The sequence below is a fragment of the Pan troglodytes genome, chromosome 19 (genome assembly GCF_028858775.2).
Source record: "Pan troglodytes isolate AG18354 chromosome 19, NHGRI_mPanTro3-v2.0_pri, whole genome shotgun sequence".
In the NCBI taxonomy this organism is placed as follows: Eukaryota; Metazoa; Chordata; class Mammalia; order Primates; family Hominidae; genus Pan; species Pan troglodytes.
The window spans coordinates 89,036,586-89,063,595 of NC_072417.2; the positions used below are offsets into that span (position 1 = coordinate 89,036,586).

Consider the following 27,010-nt stretch of genomic DNA (forward strand, 5'->3'; position numbering starts at 1 on the left):
CTCAAAAACGGAAAACATCTAAGCCAACATTTCTTGTGACGAATTTTCTTTCCTATGTGACAGATGAGTTTTGATTTCCAAAGGGAATCGTTAAGTGTCAGGTACATGTTTAAATCACTTGTATTCCTTGCTTTCTTACATTGTTTTTGTGACTTCTATTATTGATGTTATAATAGAAGTGAAAAGGGATGACTAAGGAAAAACGGGGGGTCACGAAGGGGATTAAAATATAATGGCATCTAAAAATTACACATTGGGAAGTCCTGAAAAATAATGCCTCTAACATGTGTATCTGGCATCAGCCTCACCTAGTTGCTGGTAAGTCAGGTTACACTTGACCTCACCGGCTTCACGCAACTAGGCTCCCGAGGAGAGAACGGGGACTGGACATGAGGGAGGGCATATAAGAAATGGGCACAGTCTCCGTCATCTTTGCCTTTTAATATAAGATTTGGTTTCATCATTTCTGAGTGTAACATATTTCTTCTAAAAATAGAGCTCTCTGCTTGTCTGAAACTTCTTAGCGTTCACTGGGAGGTGAAGGGGAATAAGGCTGACCGTAATTCTGGGGTGACGTTGCCAGTTTCATAGTCATAGATAAACTTCTCAAGGGCTCCTGGATGCTCACAGCAAGGATGAGTTCATTTCAAATCCATGGTACTGAAGAAGCATGACAAAGCGTTTCAAGGCCCCATCTGTGCCTGGTGTGGACTCCTGAACGCATTACTGACCAAAGGCAATCAATCACAGCTCACAGGGCACCAGACAGCAGCGGCCTCTTTCCCAGGAGGTACAGGAGACAGGATGACCCTGCACACATTTACCAGAAGACAACAGGGTGCTCTCCTGACACGCTGCTTAAGAATGTGTACAGACACAAGATGTAGGAATGCAGGGCTGAAGATGTTAAACTCTTGCCCCGGGCCAATGCAGACCTGGATTTAATATCATGGAACTTGCTGGGATTTTCTCACAATACAGATTAAGAGTCAGAATCTCCCCCGCCCCCGAGGAAGAGCCTGGTTAGCTCCTGAATCCAAAGATGCCCTTGATGTATCCAGTGAGGCCACTCTTGGTCTTCTGTTCCAACTTGTCCTCAAGGGGTGGGAAAGCCACATGGTTGAGGGCCAGGTCAAAGAACAAAGGCTTGCAGGGAATGGGCTGGAAGCCTGGTGGGAAGTGCACAAGGTTGGCTTGCTTGGTGACAAGCGAAGGGTCCAGGCAGAATGTCTCAAACCGTTCAACCAGAGGCTGGAAGTCAAATCAAAGAGACGTATGTAGCATCGGTCACAGAACACCCTTGGTGAACATTCCTGAGTGCCGACTGCCTGGTTCAGAGCTTTACAGGGGCCATCTCACTCAATCACTCAATCCCGACAGCCTCCTACGAGGAAGGGCTACCACATCCCTGCCTTGTAGTCAAAGTCACTGAAACCCAGAGAGGCTAAGAGAGTGGCAGGCTAGGACTGGGGTGCAGGCCTGTTGGCCATGTTACGAGTTAGAGCTCTTACCCACGGGTGCTACTCTTTACAGCAACAGGTTCCTCAACCCTCTTCCCAGGGATGATCTGACATCTAGGAAGCTTTATGCAAGAAGCTTTGAGGTTGGGTAAGAGAAGGGAGGGAGGTGGGGGGTTTCCTTAGAAATTTAGGGTCCACTGCTCTATAATGAGCATGCATTCCTAGTTTGTTACTAATCCTGCTTCGTATTCCTCAAAGACCATGGCCCAGACTTACCTTATTGTCCTTGACTTGGGAGGAGGAGGTCTCTGTTTGATGAGCGTCGTTTGCATCTGAAAGTTTCACAGGGATTCAGTAAGAACAAGGATTTATAATAGCACACTAATCACAAATGAGGCCTATCACACAGGTGGCCCCTACATCCCAAAAGCAAAAGGAGCCAGCATGTGGGGAAGCCAGGCCTGTCTCCTGCTGAGAAGTGGTGGAGATAAACAGATCAATCCCAGATCCAATGCCGTCGGCCCAGTGAAGCCAGCACAGTTGCATGAGGACAGTAACGGAGAAGGGCCAGTGTAACAGTGCATCTCGAAATGCTTCTACACGATCTGATGCCCAGCTGGCACAAGTAAAGGCCAGGAACATCTTACAGATGAACCAAGACAACCCTTTCAACCTTAAAACAGTAGTGTGGGGTGTGACAGAGAAGGGGAGTGGCAGGAAGGGAAGTCTGGGGATACAAAGGCCAGGCAGGGGGCTCACCAAGGATGGCTGCGGCCTGCAGGGAGCACTTCTCCGACCGCACTTGAGTGATGAGCTCTTGCACATCAGGCAGGTCCTGTAAGATTCAGAAAACGTGTACTCCCGAGCCAGGGCCAGGTCAGAGAAGCACACCAAGCTAACCCGAGTTAACCGACCCCACTGGTATTTTCACAGGACTTTAGACTTTCTAAACGGTTCTCACTATTAGAACAAAACAAAACAAAACAAAACACTAGCCTGTTTCAAATGGGAAAAGCTATGCCACGGCTTAAGTAATAATGCCTGGAAATAAAGATGATGTTAATATTAATAAATTTATCATACACTAAACAGTGTGCCAGGCATTGTTCTAAGCAGGTTACATAATCACTAGCTTAACCTTCTCAATAATCCTGAGGCAGTTTGCACTCCCATTTTACAGATGAGAAAATGGAAGCATGGAGAGGTTAAGCAATGTGCCAGCCATGCGCCCAAGTGGCAGCGGGCTGGGGTAAAGGGCTGGGCCATCTGGCTCAAGGGCATAAGCCCTTAGTCGTTACATCCCACTGCTTCAACGAGGGTGATGAATTTTCCTGGCCTCGGTCTCTTGCTTGGCATATTGGGAATGACCCGAGAAGGTCTGGATGCCACAGAATCCTTCACGCCTCCATTCTGACACTTCCCCCACAAAACAATTCAGCACATGAAATCAGGTCCACACTGGTTTGCACCGCGTCCCAAGATGATATTCCATGGTGGTGACGCTGCCATGCCTGTCACCCCCACCTGCCCACATCCCTGTGCTGTTTCCTAGCTCGGCCTTTGCTTGCGGTCTCTTTTATTTCTTCTGCATCCATAGGTGGGCTCCTGCATGCCAGTCTGTGGCTACAACAAAACTACAAGCTCTCTGAAGGCAGAGAGCTTCTTCTCTACCCCTCTGAGCTTGCACGGGATCCAGCAGATCCTACACTGGCTGGCATGACTCCATCAACAACAGGAACCTTTGCTTGCTTTTTTTTTTCTTTTTTTGAGACGGAATCTCACTCTGTCGCCGCCCAGGGGCGCGATCTTGGCTCACTGCAAGCTCCGCCTCCCGGGTTCACGCCATTCTCCTGCCTCAGCCTCCCGAGTAGCTGGGACCACAGGCGCCTGCCACCATGCCTGGCTAATTTTTTTGTATTTTTAGTAGAGGTGGGGTTTCACTATGTTGGCCAGGATGGTCTCGATCTCCTGACCTCGTGATCTGCCCGCCTCAGCCTCCCACAGTGCTGGGATTACAGGCGTGAGCCACGGCGCCCGGCCCCTGCTTGCTTTTCTAAATGGTCTCTACTTGTCAAATATACATGGATTCCTTAGACCAGCTGATGTTGCAACAAGTTCTATACCATCACAGCACGCCACAAGCTTAAGAAGCTAGTTATCGTTCAATAATCAGTAAAGCACCGGGAGTAGTGGCTCACGCCTGTAATCCTAGCACTTTGGGAGGCTGAGGTCAGAGGATCAAGAGGCTTGATCACTTGAAGTCAGGAGTTTGAAACCAGCCTGGCCAACATGGTGAAACCCTCTACTAAAAATACAAAAATTAGCCGGGCTTGGTGGCACATGCCTGTAGTCCCAGCTACTTGGGAGGCTGAGATGGGACAATCACTTGAACCTAGGAGGCAGAGGTTGCAGTGAGCCGAGATCGTGCCACTGCACTCTAGCCTAGGAGACAGAGACTCCATCTTAAAAAAAAAAAAAAAAAAAAAAGTAAAGCAAAGAAAGCCTTCCATGGCTGCACTTTATTTATTTATTTTGAGATGGAGTCTTGCTCTGTCACTCAGGCTGGAGTGCAGTGGCTTGATCTTGGCTCACTGCAACCTCCGCCTCCCAGATTCAAGTGATTCTCCTGCCTCAGCTTCTCAAGTAGCTGGGATTACAGGTGTGCACCACCACACCTGGCTATTTTTTTCTATTTTTGTAGAGACAGAGTTTCGCCATGTTGCCCAGGCTGGTCTCGAACTCCTTACCTCAAGTGATCTGCCCACCTCAGCTTCCCAAACTGCTGGGATTACAGGCATGAGCCACTGCATCCAGCCCTGTGGCTGTACTTTAGATCAAGCATTTCCTTAGCTTTAACAGACCCCCAAATGGCCTGGGGATCTTGTTAAAATGCAGATATTGGCCAGCATGGTGGCTCATGCCTCCAATCTCAAGGTTTTGGGAGGCAGAGGCAGGAGGACTGCTTGAGGCCAGGAGTTCGAGGCCATGAGTTCAAGGCCAGCCTGGGCAACATAGTGAGACCCCCATCTCTACAAAAAAATAAAAATTGGCCTGGCATGGTGGCTCATGCCTGTAGTCCCAGCTACTCAGGAGGCTGAGGTGGGAGGGTCACTTGAGCCCAGGAATTCAAGGCTGCAGTGAACTATGATGGTGCTACTTGCATTCCAGCCTGGGTGACAGAGCGAGACCCTGTCTCAAGAAAGAAAGAAAGAAAAAAAACAAGCAGAAGGTTCTGGGTGGGAGCTGAGAGGCTGCCTTCCTAGTGAGGCCCCTGCCGCTGCTGCTGGTCTTGCACATGCCCTGCAGGACAGCTTCACCAGTGCTTCTCACTTGGTTGCATGTCAGAATCACTAAGGGGCCTTTCAAAGTCCCAAGGCCCACTTCAGATCCCTCACACTGATTAGAACCACAATCTCTGGGGGTGCGACCCAGACATCTACCTTGAAAAAAATCTTCCTAAGAGATTTCAACGTGCAGTCAAGCCTGAGAGCAGTACTTCAGGTTTTCCTGTGGTGGTTTTTGTTTCTTTTAAATCAGAAAAATGCCTTCCCTTCTTCATACCTAAATCCTCCTCAGGCCTGGAGCACAGCCATGAGTGACACAGCCTGCAGCTCCTGGGCAGTCAGGGCTACACCAGGTCCCACGGGCAGCCAGGGAGGACCAGCCTGAGGTGGTGCCCAGCTGTTGTACCCTCACAGCTCCTCCACAGCTGACTCCATATCCTGCCAGGGCTTGCAAACAAGGAGAGGCCAACCTCTCACCTTTAGGCTGTTCTTGAAGGCGCCAGCATCAGAATGTACTTCATTTGCATACTTCAGGACTCTGTCATACAGGACAAGGGCTTCACTCCACTTCTTCACCAGCACATAGGACTGAGCAATGAAAAAACACCTGATGGGGAGGGAAAAGAGCCACAATATTCTAAAGCAGCAATTACCCAAGACCAAGGCTTTCCTTGCAGTTTAGGCGAAATTTCACATTTGGAAACAGGTTTCTTAACGTGGGATCACCGCATGGGAGCCCCCTTCATGGGAAGTGTTCAGATTTGTAGGCTACCCTGCAGAGATGCTTCCCAGCAATCAGAGATGCCCAGGTAGGCCCAACACTGAGCCACGGTTTTTTACTGACTGGCTGACTCTGCAGAGGAGGAACAGTTCCCAAAAGGAGCATGGTGAGGCCGGGGACAGGAAGGAAGGAAGAACGCTGCCCGGCTCAAATAGAAATCCCAAACCCATCCACACACCCAAGTCGCAATCATTCATCTCTGCTCATCGCTTTCCAAAAACAAAACTCACAGAAGGTTCTTCCTGAGTCAAATTCCTCTCCTGGGCTCAGCAGAGCCTGAGTGCTGCTGGTCCCTGACAGGACAGAAGGGGCCATGGAGTGAAGACGGGGCATGCTGGAGCGCCAGAGCACACTGGCATGTGAGGGCCACAAGAGGAAGGGCAAGAATGCATGGGGCTCTGCCTTCCATCCTGGCTGGGCCCCATCGTGCTACCCAGCCCACTTCCAAGTTACAAATGACACAAGTCATTTAAGAAACTGAGTTTAGCTTTATCCCAAGTTAGTTCAAGTTCCTTGAACTGGCCACACTGGTTCTGCTAATTAACACCCTTTCAAGGCGTGCCCCTTTTCCCCTTGGAGGGAGGAGGAAAGTACAGGAAGACAAGAGTTTTTGTTTTTTTTGAGATGGAGTTTCGCTCTTGTCTCCCAGGCTGGAGTGCAATGGTGCGATCTTGGCTCACCGCCAAGTTGCAGTGAGCCTCCCGGGTTCAAGCGATTCTCCTGCCTCAGGCTCCCAAGGAGCTGGGTTTACAGGCATGCACCACCATGCCTGGCTAATTTGGTATTTTTAATAGAGACGGAGTTTCTCCATGTTGGTCAGGCTGGTCTCGAACTCCCGACCTCAGGTGATCCACCTGCCTCAGCCTCCCAAAGTTCTGGGATGACAAGTGTGAGCCACCACGCCCAGCGAGGAAGCCAAGTTTAACGTGTGTGCTCCACTCCTCCGACCTGGCCAAAGGGCAGACATCATCACTGGCCACTGCTGACCACAGCCTTTAGAAACTCCCCTTGAACATGCTGGGCTGACCTTCCTCTGATCACAGGCAAGGTAACCATACACTCAAGGCCAACGGTCCCATCTGCTGTGGGCTGGGTCATGCTCCCAAAGCTTATAGAACCTGGGAGGCGGAGGAAAACTGCCCATCCCATGGGACGTTACCTGTAAGCTTTGAACACCAGAGTCTTGAGGCCTATCTCTTTCTGGAAGGCTTTGTCTTCCTCTAAACCAGGAAGCTGGAGCAATTCCACCAGATTCTGTACAACAGATGCAACAAGAAAATTCATGAAGAGTAGATCTTAGGTTGAATTTTTGACAGGTCTAGATCTTGTAAGAACGGACAAGAGTGAGGAAAAAAAAAAAGCCCGAGGTCAATACGATGGGGAAAAGCCTGTGAAGAGATCAGGCAGCAGCCACACCTGCTATCACCTCCATTCCCCTCTGATCTTGGAAACATATTTGCCCTTTACAACTCAACTCAGCTCACCCACCTTCAGAGACTTCTTGGCCCATCTTAGCTGGAAGGGATCTGTTCCAGCGCTGAGCTTTTATTTTGCTTAGCATCTACTCAGATGCCTTGACTGTGTGTGTCTCACAGTCCTACTGACTGACAAACTCCCTGGGGGCCGAGATGGCATGGACTCAGGTCTCAGATGCTCTATGGCACCTGGGAGCGTCTTACACAGGTCAAGTGCTCAGTGATGATCTGGGGTCACTATTCTCTGCAGATCAGCATGTCTGAGAGGTAGGGGCTCACAGACTGCGGAACTGGTGTAAGATCTTTGTCTCTTCCCAGCTACTAATAGGTCCTGCTTGTCACAGCCCTTCCGTGATACAAAGTTAAGTCACTTTGTGTCCGACACAGGCAAAGGAAAACCACAGGCCCTTGCCTTCCCGGTCCTCAAGGGTCACCTGTAAGATGATGTCATAGAGTCGGATCAGGTCCTGGGGCCGGGGTGAGCGCTTGCTGTCATCCTCTGGCTGCTGCTGCAGCAGAGCCCTCTGCAGACCTTTGGCCATGTTCTCATTACGCTTGATTGCCGTTGATAGCTTGATGTAAGTCAGGTAGCTGGAATGCACCACAAGTCAGCTCAAGTTATACTCAGAGAAGCGGAGGAACTGGGAGGACTGGACTACAAGTTGGGGCTGACCCAGAGGAAGCAGGGGGCGGGTGGGGGCGTGGCCACAGCAGGGCCATTTGGCTTGGGCTTCAAGGGACCCTCCATTTGGCTACTATCCAGTGGCAAGTTTGCAGGGGACCCGCATGAGATCTTATCACAAAATTTGATTTTTAGCTTGATTTATACCTTCTGCATCCTTTTTCAAGAACCACACAGTGGAAAACAAAACAAAACAAAACAAAAAACAGAGAGTGGGATCCCAGCAACTCACGAGGCAGGAGATCACCTGAGCCTGGGTATTCAAGGCAGCAGTGAGCTACGATCACACCACTGCACTCCAGCCTGAGTAATAGAGCAAAACCTTGACTCTAAAAATTGAAAACAACAACAACAACAAAAAAACAAAAAAAACGGGGGGCCGGGGCAGTGGCTCACATCTGTAATCCCAGCACTGTAGGAGGCCGAGGCGGGCGGATCACGAGGTCAGGAGATTGAGACCATCCTGGCTAACACAGTGAAACCCCGTCTCTATTAAAAATACAAAAAATTAGCTGGGCATGGTGGTGGGCACCTGTAGTCCCAGCTACTTGGGAGGCTGAGGTAGGAAAATGGTGTGAACCCGGGAGGCGGAGCTTGCAGTGAGCCAAGATTGCGCCACTGCACTCCAGCCTGGGCGACAGAGCGAGACTCCATCTCTCTAAATAAATAAATAAACAGGCCAGGCATGGTGGCTCACGCCTCTGGTCCCAGCTACTCAGGAGGCTGAGGTGGGAGGATCACCTGAGCCCAGGAGGCAAAGGTTGCAGTTAGCTCTAGGAGTGGAAGGAAATGAGGCAAGGGCCGCAGGGAGCTTCAAACACTGGTTGTGTTCTCGTTTTTGTTTTGAGAATCTTGAGTCAGGGCTGTCTCAGGCTGGAATGCAGCGACATGACCATGATCATGGCTGACCGCAGCCTTGACCTCCCTGGGCTCAGGGGATCCTCCCACCTGAGCCTCTGGAGTATCTGAGACCACAGGTGTGCACCATCACACCCAGCTAATTCAAACTCTTGGGCTCAAGCAATCCATTTGCCTCAGCCTCCCAAAGTATTGGGATTACAGGCGTGAGCCACCATGCCTGGCTGTGTTCTAGTTAAGCTATGTAAAAATCTTAAATTAGGCATATTAAAATAAAATGTAAATGTAGCATATATACTTATTTGATAAAATGGACATACATGCATTAGCATTTGTATGCATTAAGAAATTATAAATGTAAGCCAGGTGCAGTGGTTCACGCCTATAATCCCAGCACTGTGGGAGGCTGAGATGGGCAGATTGCTTGAGTCCAGGAGTTTGAGACCAGCCCAGGTAACATGGCAAAATCCCATCTCTACAAAACAAATACAAAAATTAGCTGGGTGTAGCAGTGCATGCCTGTAGTCCCAGCTACTCAGTGGGAGGCTGAGGTGAGAGGATTGATTGAGCCCAGGCCATTGAGGCTGCAGTGAGCTGAGATCACATCACTGCACTCCAGCCTGAGTGACAGAGCTAGATCCTGTCTCAAAAAAAAAAAAAAAAACAAAGAAAAGGAATTATAAATGTAAATATACATAAATATTACATATACTCTTTTGTTCAAATATTTTAATAATATTAAAAAGTAAAAAAATTAAAATAACCCTTACCTATGCAAGTATTGAAGATTAGACACCTTCCCTGGCTCTCCTTCAAGGATATAATCTCTCTGTTTCTGCAGAAAGTGAAAAAGGTAAAAAGTAAAGCAACTGATGCTCTCCATCGCTCTGACCACCTCATGGAATGGTGGGGTCTCCAAAGTGCCCTGAACATAGACACAAACTCTAGTAAGACAGGAGTCCTCAAATATCAAAGATCTATACTTGACATAATCTAGAACGACAGTGGCACTCAAGTTGCCACTGGCATCTAAAATTGACCTCAAATAAGAGAACTGAGAGTAACGGCCAGATGAGACTTCCTGTCCACTCCTCCCCGTGCCTAACCCCAAAGCATTAAAATCAGACATTCCACAGTCCACGGCTCTGTGTGAAGGTCTGTGCCACAGATCCCAGTTCCACCCCTTGTGCTGTCAGAGTGTGCCTTTTGTGGCTGGCCGAATAACGTACGCCAGAGCTGTCTATATGCTAGCCTCCATGCAATCTGGGAAGATGTTACCATATATGGTAAAAGAGACTCTACAGATGTGATTAAGTTAGGGATCTCTGAATTATCTGGGTGGGTCCAATGTCATCCCAGGGTCCTGAGAAGAGGGAGGCAGATGGGTCAGAGATGCAGAAGATGAAGGAATGGAAGCAGAGGGGAGAGGAGCTGATCGCTTTGAAGCACAAACAGAGAGCCACAAGCCAAGGACTATAGGCAGCCGCTAGAAGCCAGGAGATGCATTCTTGGGAATACTGGAAAAGGATTCCCCTAGGGTTTCTAAAGGAACACAGCCCTGTGAACCCACTAGATTTCTGACCTCTAGAAGCGTAAGATAATACATTTGGATCATCTTAAACCACCAAGTTTGTGGTTAATATGATCGCAGCAACAGGAAATGAATGCGCCTTTGCGGCATCACATTCCTTACATTCTGTGAGGTGTCTCCCAACTGCTATGCATTCAAGGTGAATGACAGTGACAGGGGCTGGGACTCTGTAGGCACCTCTGTTAAGTCGATGAAGGGAAGCACAATACATAAAGGCAGCCTAACGGGGCAAGGAAGCAGGTGACTCCTTAGAGAAAGCAGTGATTCAAAACAAAGTTTATACTCAAGGCTTTGTGGCAGATGCTGAAAAAAAAATAGTTGCTAGGCAACGAAGTTGTTGTTGTTTAATGGGTTCAGCGTTTCAGTTTTACAAAATGCAGAGAGTTCTGGAGATGGACTGTTGGTGATGGTTGTACATTATGAATGCATTTAATTACCACTGAACCATACACTTAAAAATGGTTAAGGTTTTATGTTTAACGTTTTTTACCACAATAAAAATAAGTTTTTATGAAGAGGTAATACTTAATTAACTATCAAAACTTATAGCTCCTAGAAACTGCAGAGATCTCTGTGGGCTAGGATGGTGCAGGCATATGCTTTTCAGAAATGGTAAGCTATGAGCTGGACCTTGAAAAACAGATGGAGTTTGGACAGGTGAAGAGGGGCAGGAAAGATTACCCAAGTGTGCGGAGGGAGGGGAATGAGAACAGTGTAACACACGGGGTGGGAAAGGCATTACTGAGATGCCAGTAAGTGGAACAGCTTGAGGCAGAGGACTCAGAAGGATGCAGTGAAGTACAAGGCTGGGAACAGACTAAGGAAGGCTTGTACACCAGCTCAAGTCTGAACTGAGAGGCCAGTGGTCTCTAAGTAGGGCGCATAAAACCCAGGGAGTCTGGGTATGAAACGAAAATTAGTATTTCTATTTCTATTTATCTCATTCAAAAAAGCCCTTATTTTAATGCAGTTTATATATGACAAATTAGTCAAATAATAAGGTATATAATTCATAAATAAATGCATCAGTGGTGCAGGCTCAATGCTGCCTATGGGGTTTATCAGCATAAAAGTTTGGAGGCCATTGCTCAATCCCTAGAGGAAATCACTGGGCTTTTTAAAATTAGACAGGGAAACTAGATTTAGAAAGATTCCATTTGTACTTTGCGAAAGAAAGGCCTGGAGAAGGGAACCGAGACCAAGCCAGAAGAAGCAATTAGGAGACCTTTGCGGTTGCCTAGGCACAAGAGAAAAGGCTAATAGAAACAGGCGAACCAACAATAGGCAAGAGGCCCTGCAAAGGGAGAAGAAAGTGGGCTTGGTGACAGGGACAAAAGAGAAATAGATCTGAGGTTTTCAGCCTAGATGCCTGAATCAATCACAGGGATAGTGTTTTCAGAAAAGGGAGGCACTGGAGAAGTCCACCTGGAGACAGAATTTGAGGCCACAGGCTTCACAGGCCATATAGGAAACCATTAGGAGGAACAGGGGAGGGAGAAATTAATTTCTCAATGTGATGGAGCCCAGAGGCCCTTGTTTGCTCCCTTACGACCTCACCTCAAAAAAACAAAAACGAAACAGTGGCCAAGAGAGCAGTGCACTCAGAGCACTGGGGTCCACCTGAGAAGGGGACACAGGCTGACCTGGACCCGCCCAGAGCAAGAACCAGGGCTCAGCTGAGGGTCCTACCTGATCTGGCTTGAGCTCCTCCCGAACCACCTGGATGGCGTCCCGACACTCGCTGAGCATTGATTCAAACAGGCGCTCCTTAGTTTCTTCGCTTTCAGCCTAAACAAGGGCAGATCAAAGTAAGAGACTTTCCTTTGAGCAAACCATAGTCATCTAATGGGAGGAGAGCAAAATCGCACATGGAGTCCCCCAACCACACACTCACTCACGCACGCCACACCAGATATCATTTTAATTGTTACTGTTCTCTACCATATAATGGTTTCTCATAGCCTTAGTCATTATTCATATGGAAAGGGGAATTCTATTTTTAAAAGCAAACATGCTGAAAAAGCTGTCTGCATAACTGATCTGAGACTTAGCAAAAGCTTTACGTCTCTTCCCAGCACAGCTTCCTGCTACTTCCCTGCAGCGCTTCACCCTCTGCTCAGGACCTGGCACCCCTTGAGGGGCCTTACAGACTGGACTTGGGGCACTCTACACTGAAGCACAGCACACCAGAACTTTCCTTATCTTTTCCTTCCAGAACAAACTTGTCAAGCTCTACTGTATGCCAACACAATTACCTTTTACAAATGTAACCCAACTCAAAGATTGTTTCTTTTAGGTACAAGGAAATAATAAAAATGACTAATCAATACGCACCAAAAAGACAGTTCTCCTAAATATCACACTAAGTTCTTTTCGCCACAGACGTGCTGCACTCAGATATTCCACATGACTACTCTGAGAACAATTTTTAGGACATACAAGGTTGACACACATGAGATGACAGTCTTTGCACAAGTACTGGGTGTCACCTGTCTGCTACACAGCTAGGGTAAGTGAGAAAGTGATTCACTAACTGAATACCTGCCAAGCCACATTATCGTCCCAAAGAATCTGACCGAGCAGATAGAAATGGACAAAAGGCAGAAAGGGGATGAACCTGTGTGACTGGCAGACCCACTGTGAAATTAAAACATCAACATTCCATTATGGTATTTGACTTCCCATAGAAATTAACACTCAATCTGAAAAAATGTGTTAATATTCAACTGACCTCTAAGAAAGCTCAAACGAAAACCCAGTGCTGCCCACCCCTTTAAGAGATGGTTGGGGGGACAGGGGCTTAAAGAAAAACCCTTTTTCTTCTCTTAAGAAAGCTTTTCTTAAAAGTTCTCTTAAGAATCTATTTCTTCTCTTTTCTTAGTCTCCAATGTGAAAAAAAAATCTTCCTTGTAACTTACCCAATATAAATCAAACATACTTTTCCACTTATAAGTTACTTGACTTTCCTGTTGTTCACTAACTTGGGAACGAACTGGGGCTCATTCATGCTATAAATCTAGTGAAGCAAACACGGCCACCATTCACTCCTGGAACCACCAGAGCAGCACCATCCAACAGAACTCTCTGCCACGGGCAATGTCCTCTACGTGCACCGTCCAATGAACACCTAAGCACTCGGAAGTTTTATTAATTTATCTATCTTTTTATTATTTTATGTTTTTGAGACAGAGTCTTGCTCTGCTACCCAGGCTGGAGTATAGTGCCGTGATCTCGTCTCACTGTAACCACCGCCTCCTGGGTTCATGAGATTCTCCTGCCTCAGCCTCCGGAGTAGCTGGGACTACAGGTGCCCGCCACCACGCCTGGCTATTTCACCATGTTGGCCAGGCTGGTCTCGAACTCCTGACCTCAGGTGATCCACCTGTCTTGGCCTCCCAAAGTGCTGGGGTTACAGGCAGGAGCCACAGAGCCTGGCTGGAAGTTTTATTAATTTAAATTTCAATAACCACATGTGTTGAGCGGCTACTGCACTGGACAGTGCAGCACTGGAGCACATGCTTTATAGAATATTGTTGGCCGACCCCAGGTTGGCAAGATTCTTTAGAATCACTTCATCAACCTTACTGGCCTAATTTTTCAAAGTACAAATCTGTGGAATGGTGCCGCCATATAATATTCAGCAATTGGAATAAGATACATAAATCTAGAGTGCTTAAAAACTCGAGTAAGGCATGTGAATGGCAGGGGGTGGGAGGCAAGGGGAGGGAAAATATTAGGACAAATACCTAATGCACACAGGGCTTAAAACCTAGATGATGGGCTGGGCGCGGTGGCTCACACCTGTAATCCCAGCACTTTGGGAGGCTGAGGCGGGCGGATCACGAGCTCAGGAGATCGAGACCATCCTGGCTAACACGATGAAACCCCGTCTCTACTAAAAATACAAAAAATTAGCTGGGCATGGTGGTGGGCACCTGTAGTCCCAGCTACTAGGGAGGCTGAGGCAGGAGAATGGCGTGAATCCAGGAGGCGGAGGTTTCAGTGAGCCGAGATCGCGCCACTGCACCCCAGCCTGGGCGACAGAGCCAGACTCCATCTCAAAAAAAAAAAAAAAAAAAAAAAAAAAAATCCCTAGATGATGAGTTGATAGGTGCAGCAAACCACCATGGCACATATATACCTATATAACAAACCTGCATGTTCTGCACATGTATCCCAGAACTTAAAAAAAAAAAAAAAAAAAGACATGTGAATGGACTTGGCACCACTACTTAAGAAACACACATGGCGTCGGACGCAGTGGCTCACGCCTGTAATCCCAGTACTTTGGGAGGCAGATGTGGGCAGATCACTTGAGTCCAGGAGTTTGAGACCAGCCTGGGCAACATGACAAAACCCCATGTCTACAAAAAATGCAAAAAAAATTAGCCAGGTGTGGTGGTGCATGCCTGTGGTCCCAGCTATTCCAGGAGGCAAAGGTGGGAGGACCAACTGAGACCAGGAGGTGGAGGTTGCAGTGAGCTGAGATTGTGCCACTGCACTTTGGCCTGGGTGACAGGGTGAGACCCTGTCTCAAAAAAAAAAAAAAAAAAAAGAAACACACATATACCACAGCCACATTCTCAGCAGAAAGGAAGAGCTACGGCGCCCGTTTTAATTCCATGCAATCCAACAAACATGCCACCAACACCCTTCTCAGACAAGTGGGGTTAAGTGGTTGGAGCAACGGGCGTTCAAGAAAAGAGCGAACTTCGTCTTACCAGCTACACAGGATTTGCCTCTTTTCCTGTCGGTAGGGTACAGTTCAAGTTTAAAACCTCTTGACTGCCACGTATCACCTCTGCTCCCTTTAACTAAGCCTCTGCATCAAGGTGCTGAAACCAAAAAACCTCCCCACTGCTCCCACAAAGCTCTAAGTTCCCACTGGGAATTTTACAAACATCCTAAAAAGCAATGAAGGAAAAAGTCGATTTGAAGGGCGGGACTTAAGTCAGTTGTGTTTTTCTTACGATGCCCACACTGCAATGACTCAGACCACTAATCTCTGAAGGAGAAGCTCTCATGATTCTCCCTGGGCAGGGCAAAATGTCTCCAAACAGGAAGCCTTCAATATGTTTTGCTATTTACACTTTTATTCTATAAATCTATATTCAAGGCTAAGATGATTCCTGAAAGGACGGTGGAATAAGAAACTCCTCTCAACACGCAGAGGCAGGATTCCTGGCCACCTGTACACCGACCTTCTCCGCCAGCCACTGGACCAACCAGAACGTGCTCTTAAACATAAGTGGCAAAACTCCCTGCACAAAAATTGGTGGTCTGACTAGACCTTTTCCCAGGTGTGCCTATGACAGTGAGAAATTTTAAGCCCAGAAGTAATATGTTACTGATTAGTCCAAATGAATCAATCAATCCTAGGTCAGCTTTTACAAAACTTGAAACCTTCAGGATGGGCTTTTCTGCAGTCTCAGGTTCTCTCGTCAGGCTGTTTCAAAACTGACTGGTGCGGAGGAAAGCGAGCTGCAGTGTGTCCTGAGGTACAGACCTCCCGCTTTAAAAAGCACATTCTCAGATTGTTTTCACTTGTCTATGGAAATTGCTGGAAGGTGGTAGTATGACTAAGAGACACACAAGGCAAGTCTGACCACATTCCCAACCACACCCCTACTATGGGGACAAGAATCAAACCTTACCCAGCCCAGTGAGGTTTAGGAAAAAAATACATGGAAATCTGGTAAAGAAGGAAACAAATCTCACTTGAGAATATACATGAATATATATAAATATACATTTTTTTTAAGAAAAAGATAAATGGTCCCTCTTCCACTCAAATATTAAAATATTAACCATAACTTGAGGATAAGAATCACCAAGCCTGAGCTGGGCGCTGTGGCTCACGCCTGTAATCCCAGCACTTTGGGAGGCCGAGGCAGGTGGATTGCCTGAAGTCAGGAGTTCGAGACCTACTAAAAATACAAAAAATTAGTTGGGCATGGTGGTATGCACCTGTAATCCCAGCTACTTGGGAGGCTGAGGCAGGAGAATCACTTGAACCCGGGACACGGAGGTTGCAGTGAGCTGAGATCACACCATTGCACAACGCGTTAATAAAAACAGGATACAGAACTGTATCTTAGTATAATTCCAGCAAGGGAAAAAAAAACATAAGAACTCTCATGAATATAAAAAACATTAAAAGGAAACAGTGCTTTCCTTTCAGTATGATGTCATATCAATGAAGGCATATAGGAAGTGAGACAATAGGCTGATCTTTTTTTTTTTTTGAGACAAAGTCTCGCTCTTATCCCCCAGGTTGGAGTGCAATGGCGCAATCTCGGCTCACTGCAACCTCCGCCTCCCGGGTTTAAGTGATTCTCCTGCCTCAGCCTCCCGAGTAGCTGGGATTACAGACGTCTACCACCACACCCAGCTAATTTTTTTTGTGTACTTTTAGTAGAGATGGGGTTTCACCATGTTGGCCAGGCTGGTCTCATTTCGAACTCCTGATCTCAGGTGATCCGCCAGCCTTGGCCTCCCAAAGTGCTGGAATTACAGGCGTGAGCCACCGCACCCGGCCTAGGCTGATCTTTTAAAAATTAAATTAAATTAAATTTCAATAGTTTTGGGGGAACAGGTGGTTTCTGGTTACATGGATAAGTTCTTCTATGGTGATTTCTGAGACTCTGGTGCACCTGTCACCCAAGCAGTGTACACGGTACCCAATGTGTAGTCTTTTATCTCTCACTCCCTCCCACCCTTTCCAGGCTGATCTTCTTAAAACATCATGTGGGCCCGGTGCAGTGGCTGATGCCTGTAATTCCAGCACTTTGGGAGGCTGAGGCGGGTGGATCACGAGGGCAGGAGTTTGAGACCATCCTGGCTAACATGGTGAAACCCCGTCTCTACTAAAAATAAAAAAATTAGCCAGGTGTGATGGTGGGTGCCTGTAGTCCCAGCTACTCTGGAGGCTGAGGCAGGAGAATGGCGTGAACCTGGGAGGCGGAGCTTGCAGTGAGCAGAGATTGCACCGCTGCACTCCAGCCTGGGTGACAGAGAGAGACTCTGTCTTTAAAAAAAAAAAAATGTGTATTTAAACTTTGTTATTAACTTTTTTTTCTTCTTCTTCTTTTTTTTTTTTTGGAGACAGAGTTGCACAGTTACCCAGGCTGCAGCATAGTGGGGTGATTTCAGCTCACTGCAGCCTCAAGCTCCCGGGCTCAAGTGATCCTCTTGCCTCAGCCTCCAAGTAGCTGGGACTACAGGTGCACGCCACCACGCCCAGCTAAATTTTTTGGTACTTTTTTTTGTAGAGATGGGGTTTCACCATGATGCCCAGGCTGGTCTCCAACTCCTGAGCTCAAGTGATCTGCCTTCCTCCGCCTCTCAAAGCACTAGGATTATAGCCATGAGCCACCGGGCCAGCAGTAACTTTTCAAAATTACTTAATAAATGCTAGCTTTTCCTGTTCTTCATTTGGTACGTGTCTGTAGCCCCACTCTGAAAGAGCCCTCATTTAACTTGCCCCTATGGATCTCTCTCCCCCAACTCCTCTTCAAGTCAGAATTCCTGCCCCACTGTCTCTGCTGTCTGGCACTGAACTGAGGACAGAAGTAGTTTCTTTCTTCCAGGATTGATCACTTTTAAAACCAAAGCACTAACCCAATCACATAATCTGAATAGTTGCTACCAGAGCCGTTGTCCAGTGGAGGTAGCACCATACAACAGTGCCAATAGAACGCTCTCAAAAAAAGTTCCTTAGCCTTTCAGTTTAAGTAAAAATTAACTTTCTAGTACTGTTCTAGTCTTCTGTCCTTTAAGCAAATAAAAGGGATATGAGACAGGCAATACGAAACACAGACAAGGACACACATCAACTCTTCAGCTGTTGAAGGCTGCCTCCAACCCATAGTAGCTATTCTGGAGCAAGCTGCTGAAATTTTAGATGCTTAAGCCAATTCCTCAACACATTAACAAAACACCACCCCCCCAACCCATACACAAATTACTCAGGGTGCAAAAGATAACTGTGAGGTCTTCGGAAATGCCACTGTTCCCTGATGAGGCAGTAGACTGTCAGCAGCCTGTTTTTTTAAAGATGTCCTTTAACTCATGTGGAAAAGAAGCTCTAAAAAGTGCCCCCATCACTGTCTATGTCATACAAAGGTCACCAGGATGTCTTATCTTTTAGGATGCATTTGGTTGTTCGCACCCACCAACAGGTAACTATGTCAGTAGGCAGTATCAAGTGATAACAGTTTTGCATGAATATTACATGTACACCGCACACAAAACAAGACATTCTGGTTTAACCAGGCTATCCTGCAAAGCCCCAGGACTAAGAGGTGAACCCTTTAGGGCTAGGAGTTTACGACAACATGTCAGAGAAACTTCAGAGACATAATAGTTAAGCTGCTGCACCACCTGCTGGGCCAAATGTGACCCCTTACTTTAAGCTAGCCTCTAATGCCTCCCATTTTTATGTTGATGACTGTTGCTGTCAATTTCTTTGCCCTCTAAACATTAAGAATTCCTCTATAAACTCAGTTTTCAAAATAATTTTATTCAATAAGGCACATCTCCGTACTTACCCAATCCAAAACAGCATTAAAAGTTTGTTTTATGAGAACTGAATACCAACGAGCCACTACATCTTAAACACACAGGACAACCTTCAGACACATACAGAAGACAGCACAGTAAGTTCCTCCTCCTCACCTGGACAATAGCTGCTTCGTTATCAGCGAGTCCTAATAAGAAAATGCGCACTTTGTCAATCTTCACTGGAATCGTTCTCCCTCTCCACTCCACTTCACTCATGGTAGCTGCCTGTTTGGCTCGAGTCTGAGTGATCAAAGCCTGAAAAATAGTTTAAAAAAGTTAAAGCTTTAACTGGGGATATGAGTGATGGAGGTGAAAATAAGTGGAATCTATCATTTGTCTCTTTGTATAACCAACATATTATACTCCATAGAAAGTAGAGTATACACCAATTTCTTTCATTTTTTTTGAGACAGTCTTGCTCTGTCACCCAGGCTGGAGTGCAGTGGCGCTATCTAGGCTCACTGCAACCTCTGCTTCCCAGGTTCAAGGAATTCTTGTGCCTTAGCCTCCTGAGAAGCTAGAACTACAGGCACACACCACCATGCCCGACTAATTTTTGTATTTTTAGTAGAGACGAGGTTTCGCCACGTTGGCCAGACTGGTCTCAAACTCCTGGCCTCAAGTGATCCACTTGCCTCAGCCTCCCAAAGTGCTGGGATTACAAGCATGAGCCACTGTGCCAGGCCTCTTTAATTTTTTTAGTAGACAGGGTCTTGCTCTGTTGCCCAGGCTAGAGTGCAGTGGCCCAATGACAGCTTACTGCAACCTCCAACTCCTGGGCTCAAGTGATCCTTTTGCCTCAGCCTCTCGAGCAGCTAGGACTACAGGTATGTGTCACCATGCCTGGCTAATTTAAGGAAAAAAAAAAATTTTTTTTTTTTTTGAGACGGAGTTTCGCTCTTGTTGCCCAGGCTGGAATGCAATGGTATGAGCTCAGCTTACTGCAACCTCCACCTCCCAAGTAGCTGGGATTAGAGGCCTGCACCACCACATCCAGCTAATTTTGTATTTTTAGTACAGACGGGGGTTTCTCCGTGTTGGTCAGACTGGTCTCGAACTCCTGACCTCAGGTGATCCATTCACCTTGGCCTCCCAAAGTGCTGGGATTACAGACATGAGCCACTGTGCCCGGCCTCTGAAAAAAATTTTTTTTGTAGAGGTGGGGTCTCACTGTGTTGCCCCGGCTGGTCTTGAACTCCTGGGCTCAAGTTATCCTTTCACCTCAGCCTCCCACAGTGCCAGGATTACAGGTGTGAACCACCCTGCTGGCCACCAATTTCTATTTGTTTTAAATTTCTCCCTGGTATCATATATTTTAGTTACAGAAATTCAAATATTAAAAGGACATAGCGGAAGGTTAAAAAGAGTAACACTAAGTTTTGGTAAGGATGTAAGGAGAAAAGCATATCTGTATACACTACTAGCAGGAATGCTAATCAGTAGAAACTTAAAGACATTTGTCAGTATGTATCAAGTTTCCAAACCATTTAATTCCAGTTTTAGGAATTTATCCTAAGGAAATAATCAAGAATGTGTGCAAAATCTGAGGACATGGACATTCATGGTAATACTATTTACCACTTAATGAACAATGAATGGTTAAATAAAACAGACTTCTATGCAATGGAGTACCATGCAGCCATCAAAGGATGATGGTGTATGGCTGGATAAGGTGGATCATGCCTGTGATCCCCTGTGATCCCAGCACTTTGGGAGGCTAAGGCGAACAGATTGCTTGAGCGCAGGAGTTCGAGAATGAGACCAGCCTGGGAAACACAGTGAGACTCTGTCTCTACCAAAAAACAAAAAAAAGTTAGCTAGGAGTGGTAACCTTCACCTGTAGTTCCAGCTACTCAGGAGGCTGAGGCAGGAGGATCACTTGAGAGCAGGAAATCAAGGCAGCAGTGAGTCAAGATCAAGCTACTGCACTCTGGCCTGGGCAAAAGAGACGCTGTTCAAAAAAATAATAATAAGTAAGCCGGGCGCGGTGGCTCACGTCTATAATCCCAGCACTCTGGGAGGCAGAAGCAGGTGGATCACGAGGTTAGGAGATTGAGACTATCCTGGCCAACATGGTGAAACCCCGTCTCTACTAAAATACAAAAATTAGCCGGGCGTGGTGGCGGGCGCCTGTAATCCCAGCTACTTGGGAGGTTGAGGCAGGGGAATCGCTTGAACCTGGGAGGTGGAGGTTGCAGTGAGCCAAGATTGCACCATTGCACTCCAGCCTGGCGATAGAGCAAGACTCCGACTCTAAATAAATAAATAAATAAATATGGCAACCATGTGGTTTATATTTTTCCCTGATCTTTTGTATTTCTTGCTTTTTCTATATTACTTGCTTAGAAAATAAATGTAATGAGGTTAAACAATTGAATACTTGGCCGAGAACAGTGGCTCATGCCTGTAATCCCAGAACTCTGGGAGGCCGAGGCGGGCAGATCACTTGCAGTGAGCTGAGATCACGCCACTGCACTTTAGCCTGAGCGACAGAGTAAGACTGTCTCAAAAAAAAAAAAAAAAAAAGAATACTTCAACTGTTAACTGAAAAAAGTTTTTTGGGCCGGGCGCGGTGGCTCATGCCTGTAATCCCAGCACTTTGGGAGGCTGAGGCGGGCGGATCTCGAGGTCAGGAGATTGAGACCATCCTGGCTAAGGCGGTGAAACCCCATCTCTACTACAAATATAAAAAAATTAGCCAGGCGTGGTGGCAGGCGCCTGTAGTCCCAGCTACTTGGGAGGCTGAGGCAGGAGAATGTCGTGAACCTGGGAGGTGGAGCTTGCAGTAAGCCGAGATCGTGCCACCGCACTCCAGCCTGGGTGACAGAGTGAGACTCCATCTCAAAAAAAAAAAAAAAAAAAAGACAGAAAAAGTTTTTTGTTCAAACTTTTAGCAAATGTAGATATTTGCTAATACAGATATAAATATCCATATATTAATATCAAATATCCCTAGGGGATTATGAATTACTCCTTCTGGACTTTGTCCAAAGACTTTTCACAAAAATGTACATACTAGATTACCTCCAATTTTTCAGCCAAGAGACCCTCAGTGCCCCCAGACCTCAATCTCATCTGCATGAGTTCATTGATGGCTGACTGGTCCCCTAAGAGAGAAAGACAGGAAAATCTTCAAGGGTCTGGTCTGTTTTCTTGAGAATCACTAGATTCAACTCAGACTTAAAGAGCTCTTCCCCCTCCACATGCTACTTCAATGAATCTGCAGCACAATCTGTTCTCTGAAGACAAGTCTTTTATAAAGAATGAAATTGACTGGGGCAATGAAAATACTCCATATGGTATATAATGGTAAATACACATCATGAAACATTTGTCCAAACCCACAGATTGTACAACATCAAGCGTGAACCCTGATGTAAACTACGGACTTTGGGAGATTATGGTGTGTCTATAAAGGGCCATCAATTGTAACAAATGCACCCCTCTGGTGGGGGAAGATGCTAATGGGAGAGGCTATGGATGTGGGGAGGTGGGGTTACATGGATCTCTGTATCTTTCTCTCAGTCTTGCTGTGAACCTAAAACTGCTCTAAAACAGTAAAAAATGAACTCAGCCGGAGACTCAAGACTGCTCTTCGGGGGTACACAGCACAGCAGGACAGACACAGAAGCAGAACCGTCTTCTATAATTTTGGGCAGGGCTGGCTTCAACAGTTCTGCTCTTGCCATCAACCAAAACTCAGGTCAATGATGGAGGCAAGGGAAGAAGAAAGTTACATCAACTCTCTAGGCTCTCTGAAGTGAGCTCCCAATAGGCCATCTGTCAATGTTCAAGTTGAGTATAATGCCTTGATCCCTGCTCTTACCAATATTATATGCACAATAGCGGATGTTGGGTGAAATCTCTTCCACACGTTGGTTATACAGCACAGCCTGCTCCTCTGTGAAAGCACTGGCTAGCTTCTCATAGATAGTTCTGTGAGAAAAGAAAAGCCAGGTTTTACATCAGCCTTATATAAGAAAAACTCATGGGGAACACAGTGACTAAAAACAAATTATGGCCTTTTGAAGCTCTCCTACCAACTACCATAACTGGCATGTTCTAAGGTTGAAAGAGAATCATCAACATTTCTATAGGAAAGAAAAGTCACCCTCACTTTCACAGAAACAATCCACTATCTGATCTGCAGCTTAAATTTGACAATCTGTAATTAAAACTGGCCACAGCCTTTGGACTATAGGACTTACTTGCATTTGTTAAAAGCCTCAATGGCAGCTTTCCATTCTTGATGTTCAAAACGTAGCATTCCTGAGAGGTAAGCTGTGTAAGCCTGTGAGGAGATGGAAGAGGAAGAACTGCTTCAACAGCAAACCAGTGCTCCCACTCAATCTTCCTTTATTGGCTTCTAACTTTGATATCAAGAATATGGATATGGGCCAGGTGCAGTGGCTCACACCTGTAATCCCAGCACTTTGGGCGGCCCAGGTGGGAGGATCACTTGAACCCACAGTTCAAGACAAGCCAGGGCAATATAGCAAGACCCTGCCTCTACAAAAAAATTTAAAAATAAGAATAAATTTTTAAAAAACAAGAAAAAAAAAGAACATGGATATGGGCTGGGCATGGGGCTCACACCTGTAATCCTAGCAATTTGGGAGGCCGAGGCAGGAGGGTTACTTGAGCTCAAGAGTTCAAGATCAGCCTGGGCAACACAGCAAGATCTCATCTCTACCAAAAATTTAAAAAAAATTACCCGGGTGTGGCCAGGCGCAGTGGCTCATGCCTGTAATCCCAACACTGGGAGGCCGAGGTGAACGGATCACCTGAGGTCAGGAGTTGGGGACCAGCCTGGCCAACATGGTGAAAACCTGTATCTACTAAAAATACAAAAAAATTAGCTGGACATGGCGGCAGGCGCCTGTAATCCCAGCTACTCGGGAGGCTGAAGCAGGAGAATTGCTTGAACCTGGGAGGCAGAGGTTGCAATGGGCTGAGACTGCACCACTGCATCCCAATCTGGGCGACAGAGTGAGACTCTGTCTCAGAAAAAAAAAAAAAAAAATTTAGCCAGGTGTGGTGGTGTGCACCTCTAGTCCCAACTACTCAGGAGGCCATGGCAGGAGGACTGCATGAGCCCAGGAGTTCATGGCTGCAGCGAGCCATGACTGTGCACTCCAGTTTGGGACACAGTGAGACTCTCTTTCTAAAAAACAAACAAAAAACCCAAACAAAGAATATGGAGAGAGATATATATAATATACATTATATATATTATATATATATTATACATTATATATTATATATTATAATATATAATATATATAATAGATATTATATATATAATATATATTATATATTATATAATATGTAATATAATCTATTATATATTATATATTATAATATATAATATATATTATATATTATATAATATATTATATATATATATTTCTTGTTTGTTTGTTTTGTTTTTGTTTTTGTTTTTTTTGAGACGGAGTCTCGCTCTGTCGCCCAGGCTGGAGTGCAGTGGCGCGATCTCGGCTCACAGCAAGCTCCGCCTCCCGGGTTCACGCCATTTTCCTGCCTCAGCCTCCCGAGTAGCTGGGACTACAGGTGCCCGCCACCACGCCTGGCTAATTTTTTGTATTTTTAGTAGAGACGGGGTTTCACCGTGTTAGCCAGGATGATCTCGATCTCCTGACCTCGTGATCCACCCGCCTCGGCCTCCCAAAGAGCTGGGATTACAGGCGTGAGCCACCGCGCCCGGCCAGACACTATATATTTTTTTTTTGAGATGGAGTCTTGCTCTGTCCCCCAGGCTGGAGCGCAGTGGCACAATCTCAGCTCACTGCAAGCTCCGCCTCCCGGGTTCACACCATTCTCCTGCCTCAGCCTCCTGAGTAGCTGGGACTACAGGTGTCCGCCACTATGCCCAGCTAATTTTTTGTATTTTTAGTAGAGACGGGGTTTCACCGTGTTAGCCAGGATGGTCTCGATCTCCTGACCTCGTGATCTGCCCACCTTGGCCTCCCAAAGTGCTGGGATTATAGGCGTGAGCCACCACGCCCGGCCTAAGAATATAGATATATTAATCACAGGTTGATTTTTAAAGAGAAATACGTATTTAACCAATAAAATGTGATACATAGGCAATTTATTATGATTTATTCACTTCCCAGGAAAGAACTTCAAAAGAAGGAAATTTGTTTTCTGCATTTTACTTAACCATTTTCAGAGCTATAACATAAGCATCAGAAGTTGAATAAAACCTTGCAATATCTACCATCTCTTTTTTAAAAAACTCACTTCCAAAAAAAAGTTTACTTTGTGAACTTTCCAGGTACAAGATTGTAAGCTTTCATCTATATATCAAAACATGACCTTTCTTAAAAAGTTACAGCTAGATGGCCACGTGCAGTGGCTCACGCTTGCAATCCCAGCACTTTGGGAGGCCAAGGCAGGTGGGCGGATCACGAGGTCAGGAGCTCGAGACCAGCCTGGCCAACACAGTGAAACCCTGTCTCTACTAAAAATAAAAAAATTAGCCAGGCATGGTGGCACGTGCCTATAATCCCACCTACTCGGGAGGCTGAGGCAGGAGAATTGCTTGAACCTGACAGGCAGACGTTGCAGTGAGCTGAGAACGCGCCACTGCACTCCAGCCTGGGCGACAAAGCAAGACTCTGTCTCAAAAAAAAAAAAAAAAGTTACAGCTAGTTATAAAAAACCAAGAGCTTGGGAATACTCATTCTATTTTATGGAATGAAGCGTTGCCCAATTTTAAAAAAAGGATAAAAAAAATCAAGAGCTGATAAACAAAACATGCTAACTTCTCCTCTTAAAAGCAAGTTCGGAAAGTTTTTTTCCTCTTCTGACTGTCACTTTCTAACACTAAGAAACTCTGTTCTGTTTAACTGTAGCTTTTTAAAATGTCTTTAATCTCCACAATAAACAAGCTGAATGTTGAGGTACTAACCTGAGCCTCTAATTTGGTCTTGGCATCCACGCGATTGCTCTCACACAAGCGTTCCAATTCCTCTGCATGCTTCACGGCTTTGCGTAGGCGAGATAACAAGTGAAACCGTTTTCGGGGTTCAGTGTTGGCTTCCTGTTTCAGCTGCATGGCGTAGCTCCAGGCTCTTTCAGCATCCATCAGAACCAGAAGCAAGTATCTAGACCAGAGACAGAAGTGGGGAGACAATAAAGGCCATCAACAGACCCAGATATTCTCTGAGGTGTAATCTTCGGCTTCTCGGCTTTTCTTTATACTCTCCCTCCTTTGCCGCTCTCAAAACAACTCTTCTGATATTCTCAGCCATGACTCTAAACCAGTATCTCTATTCCCAACCTGGGCTCAATCTCAGGTTTCTCATCATCTACTAGACACATCTCATTGAAAAGCCTCTACCACCTCAAACACGGTAAATCCAGAATCGTGACCTACCCCTCCTGAATGTTGTCAAACAGACACGGTCTAGGCACACGATCTGGCCTCATTTTTGAATCAACACCTCCTTCATCTCAATCCAGTTAGAAAAGTCCTTAAGAGGCAGTATATTGCCTGGGTGCGGTGGTTCACACCTATAATCCCAGCACTTTGGGAGGCCGAGCCAGGCATATCACCTGAGGTCAGGAGTTCGAGATCAGCCTGGTCAACATGGTGAAACCCCATCTCTACTAAAAATACAAAAATTAGCTGGGTGTGTTGGTATGCGCCTGTAATCCCAGCTACTTGGGAGGCTGAGGCAGGAGTATCTCTTGAACCCAGGAGGCGGAGGTTGCAGTGAGCTGAGATCACGCCACTATACTCTTGTTTGGGCAACAGGGCAAGACTCCATCTCAAAAAAAAAAAAAAAAAAAAAAAAAGAGGCAGTATATTAAAGTGGTGATAAACAAGAGCTCCAGAGCCCAGGACAGAATCCCAGTGCCACCGCTTACTAGCTGTGTGACTGTGGGCAAAGTACTAACCTTTCTGTGCACCGCTCTCCCATGTAGTAATACAAATAACACATTTAGACCAGAACCTGGCACTTACTAAGTGCTCAGTAAGGTCGTTAACTACTTTATTATTATACTGGTGAATCTTTCTTTACTGCCTTGATCAATCTGTCTTAAACTTCAGCTTAACCTTGTCTCTTCAGAGTAAAGGATCTTGCTATCATAAGATAGTCCAGGCTCGGTGTAGTGGCTCATGTCTGTAATCCCAGTACACTGGGAGGCTGAGGTGGGAGGATCACTTGAGGCCAGGAGTTTGAAACCAGCCTGGTCAGCACAGCGAGATCCCATCTTTACAAAAGAAAAAAAGAGAAAAGTTAGCTGGGCATGGTGGTATATGCCTATAGTCCCAGCTACTCAGGAG

General features: G+C 46.2%; 1 protein-coding gene across 3 annotated transcripts in view; it reads right to left on the minus strand.

The window, feature by feature from the left end:
• Nucleotides 1-420: 420 nt before the first annotated feature.
• Nucleotides 421-27,010, minus strand: part of SRP68 (signal recognition particle 68) — a 34,163-nt gene continuing 7,573 nt past the window's right edge. Inside the window, exons 4-16 of one of the 3 annotated variants that reach the window (XM_054670697.2) lie at nt 25,628-25,823; nt 22,902-22,984; nt 22,520-22,629; nt 21,718-21,800; nt 18,808-18,948; nt 11,821-11,919; nt 9,311-9,375; nt 7,435-7,591; nt 6,685-6,779; nt 5,222-5,351; nt 2,220-2,295; nt 1,737-1,792; nt 421-1,251 (exon numbers count right to left, since the gene is read on the minus strand). In XM_054670697.2, the coding sequence (XP_054526672.1) occupies nt 1,024-1,251; nt 1,737-1,792; nt 2,220-2,295; nt 5,222-5,351; nt 6,685-6,779; nt 7,435-7,591; nt 9,311-9,375; nt 11,821-11,919; nt 18,808-18,948; nt 21,718-21,800; nt 22,520-22,629; nt 22,902-22,984; nt 25,628-25,823 (1,519 nt within the window). In that variant the 3' untranslated portion in view covers nt 421-1,023. Of the gene's footprint in view, nt 1,252-1,736; nt 1,793-2,219; nt 2,296-3,227; nt 3,360-4,135; nt 5,352-6,684; nt 6,780-7,434; nt 7,592-9,310; nt 9,466-11,820; nt 11,920-18,807; nt 18,949-21,717; nt 21,801-22,519; nt 22,630-22,901; nt 22,985-25,627; nt 25,824-27,010 lie in introns of those variants that run through there. The other 2 variants (XM_063799323.1, XR_010153085.1) reach the window with 2 other exon arrangements.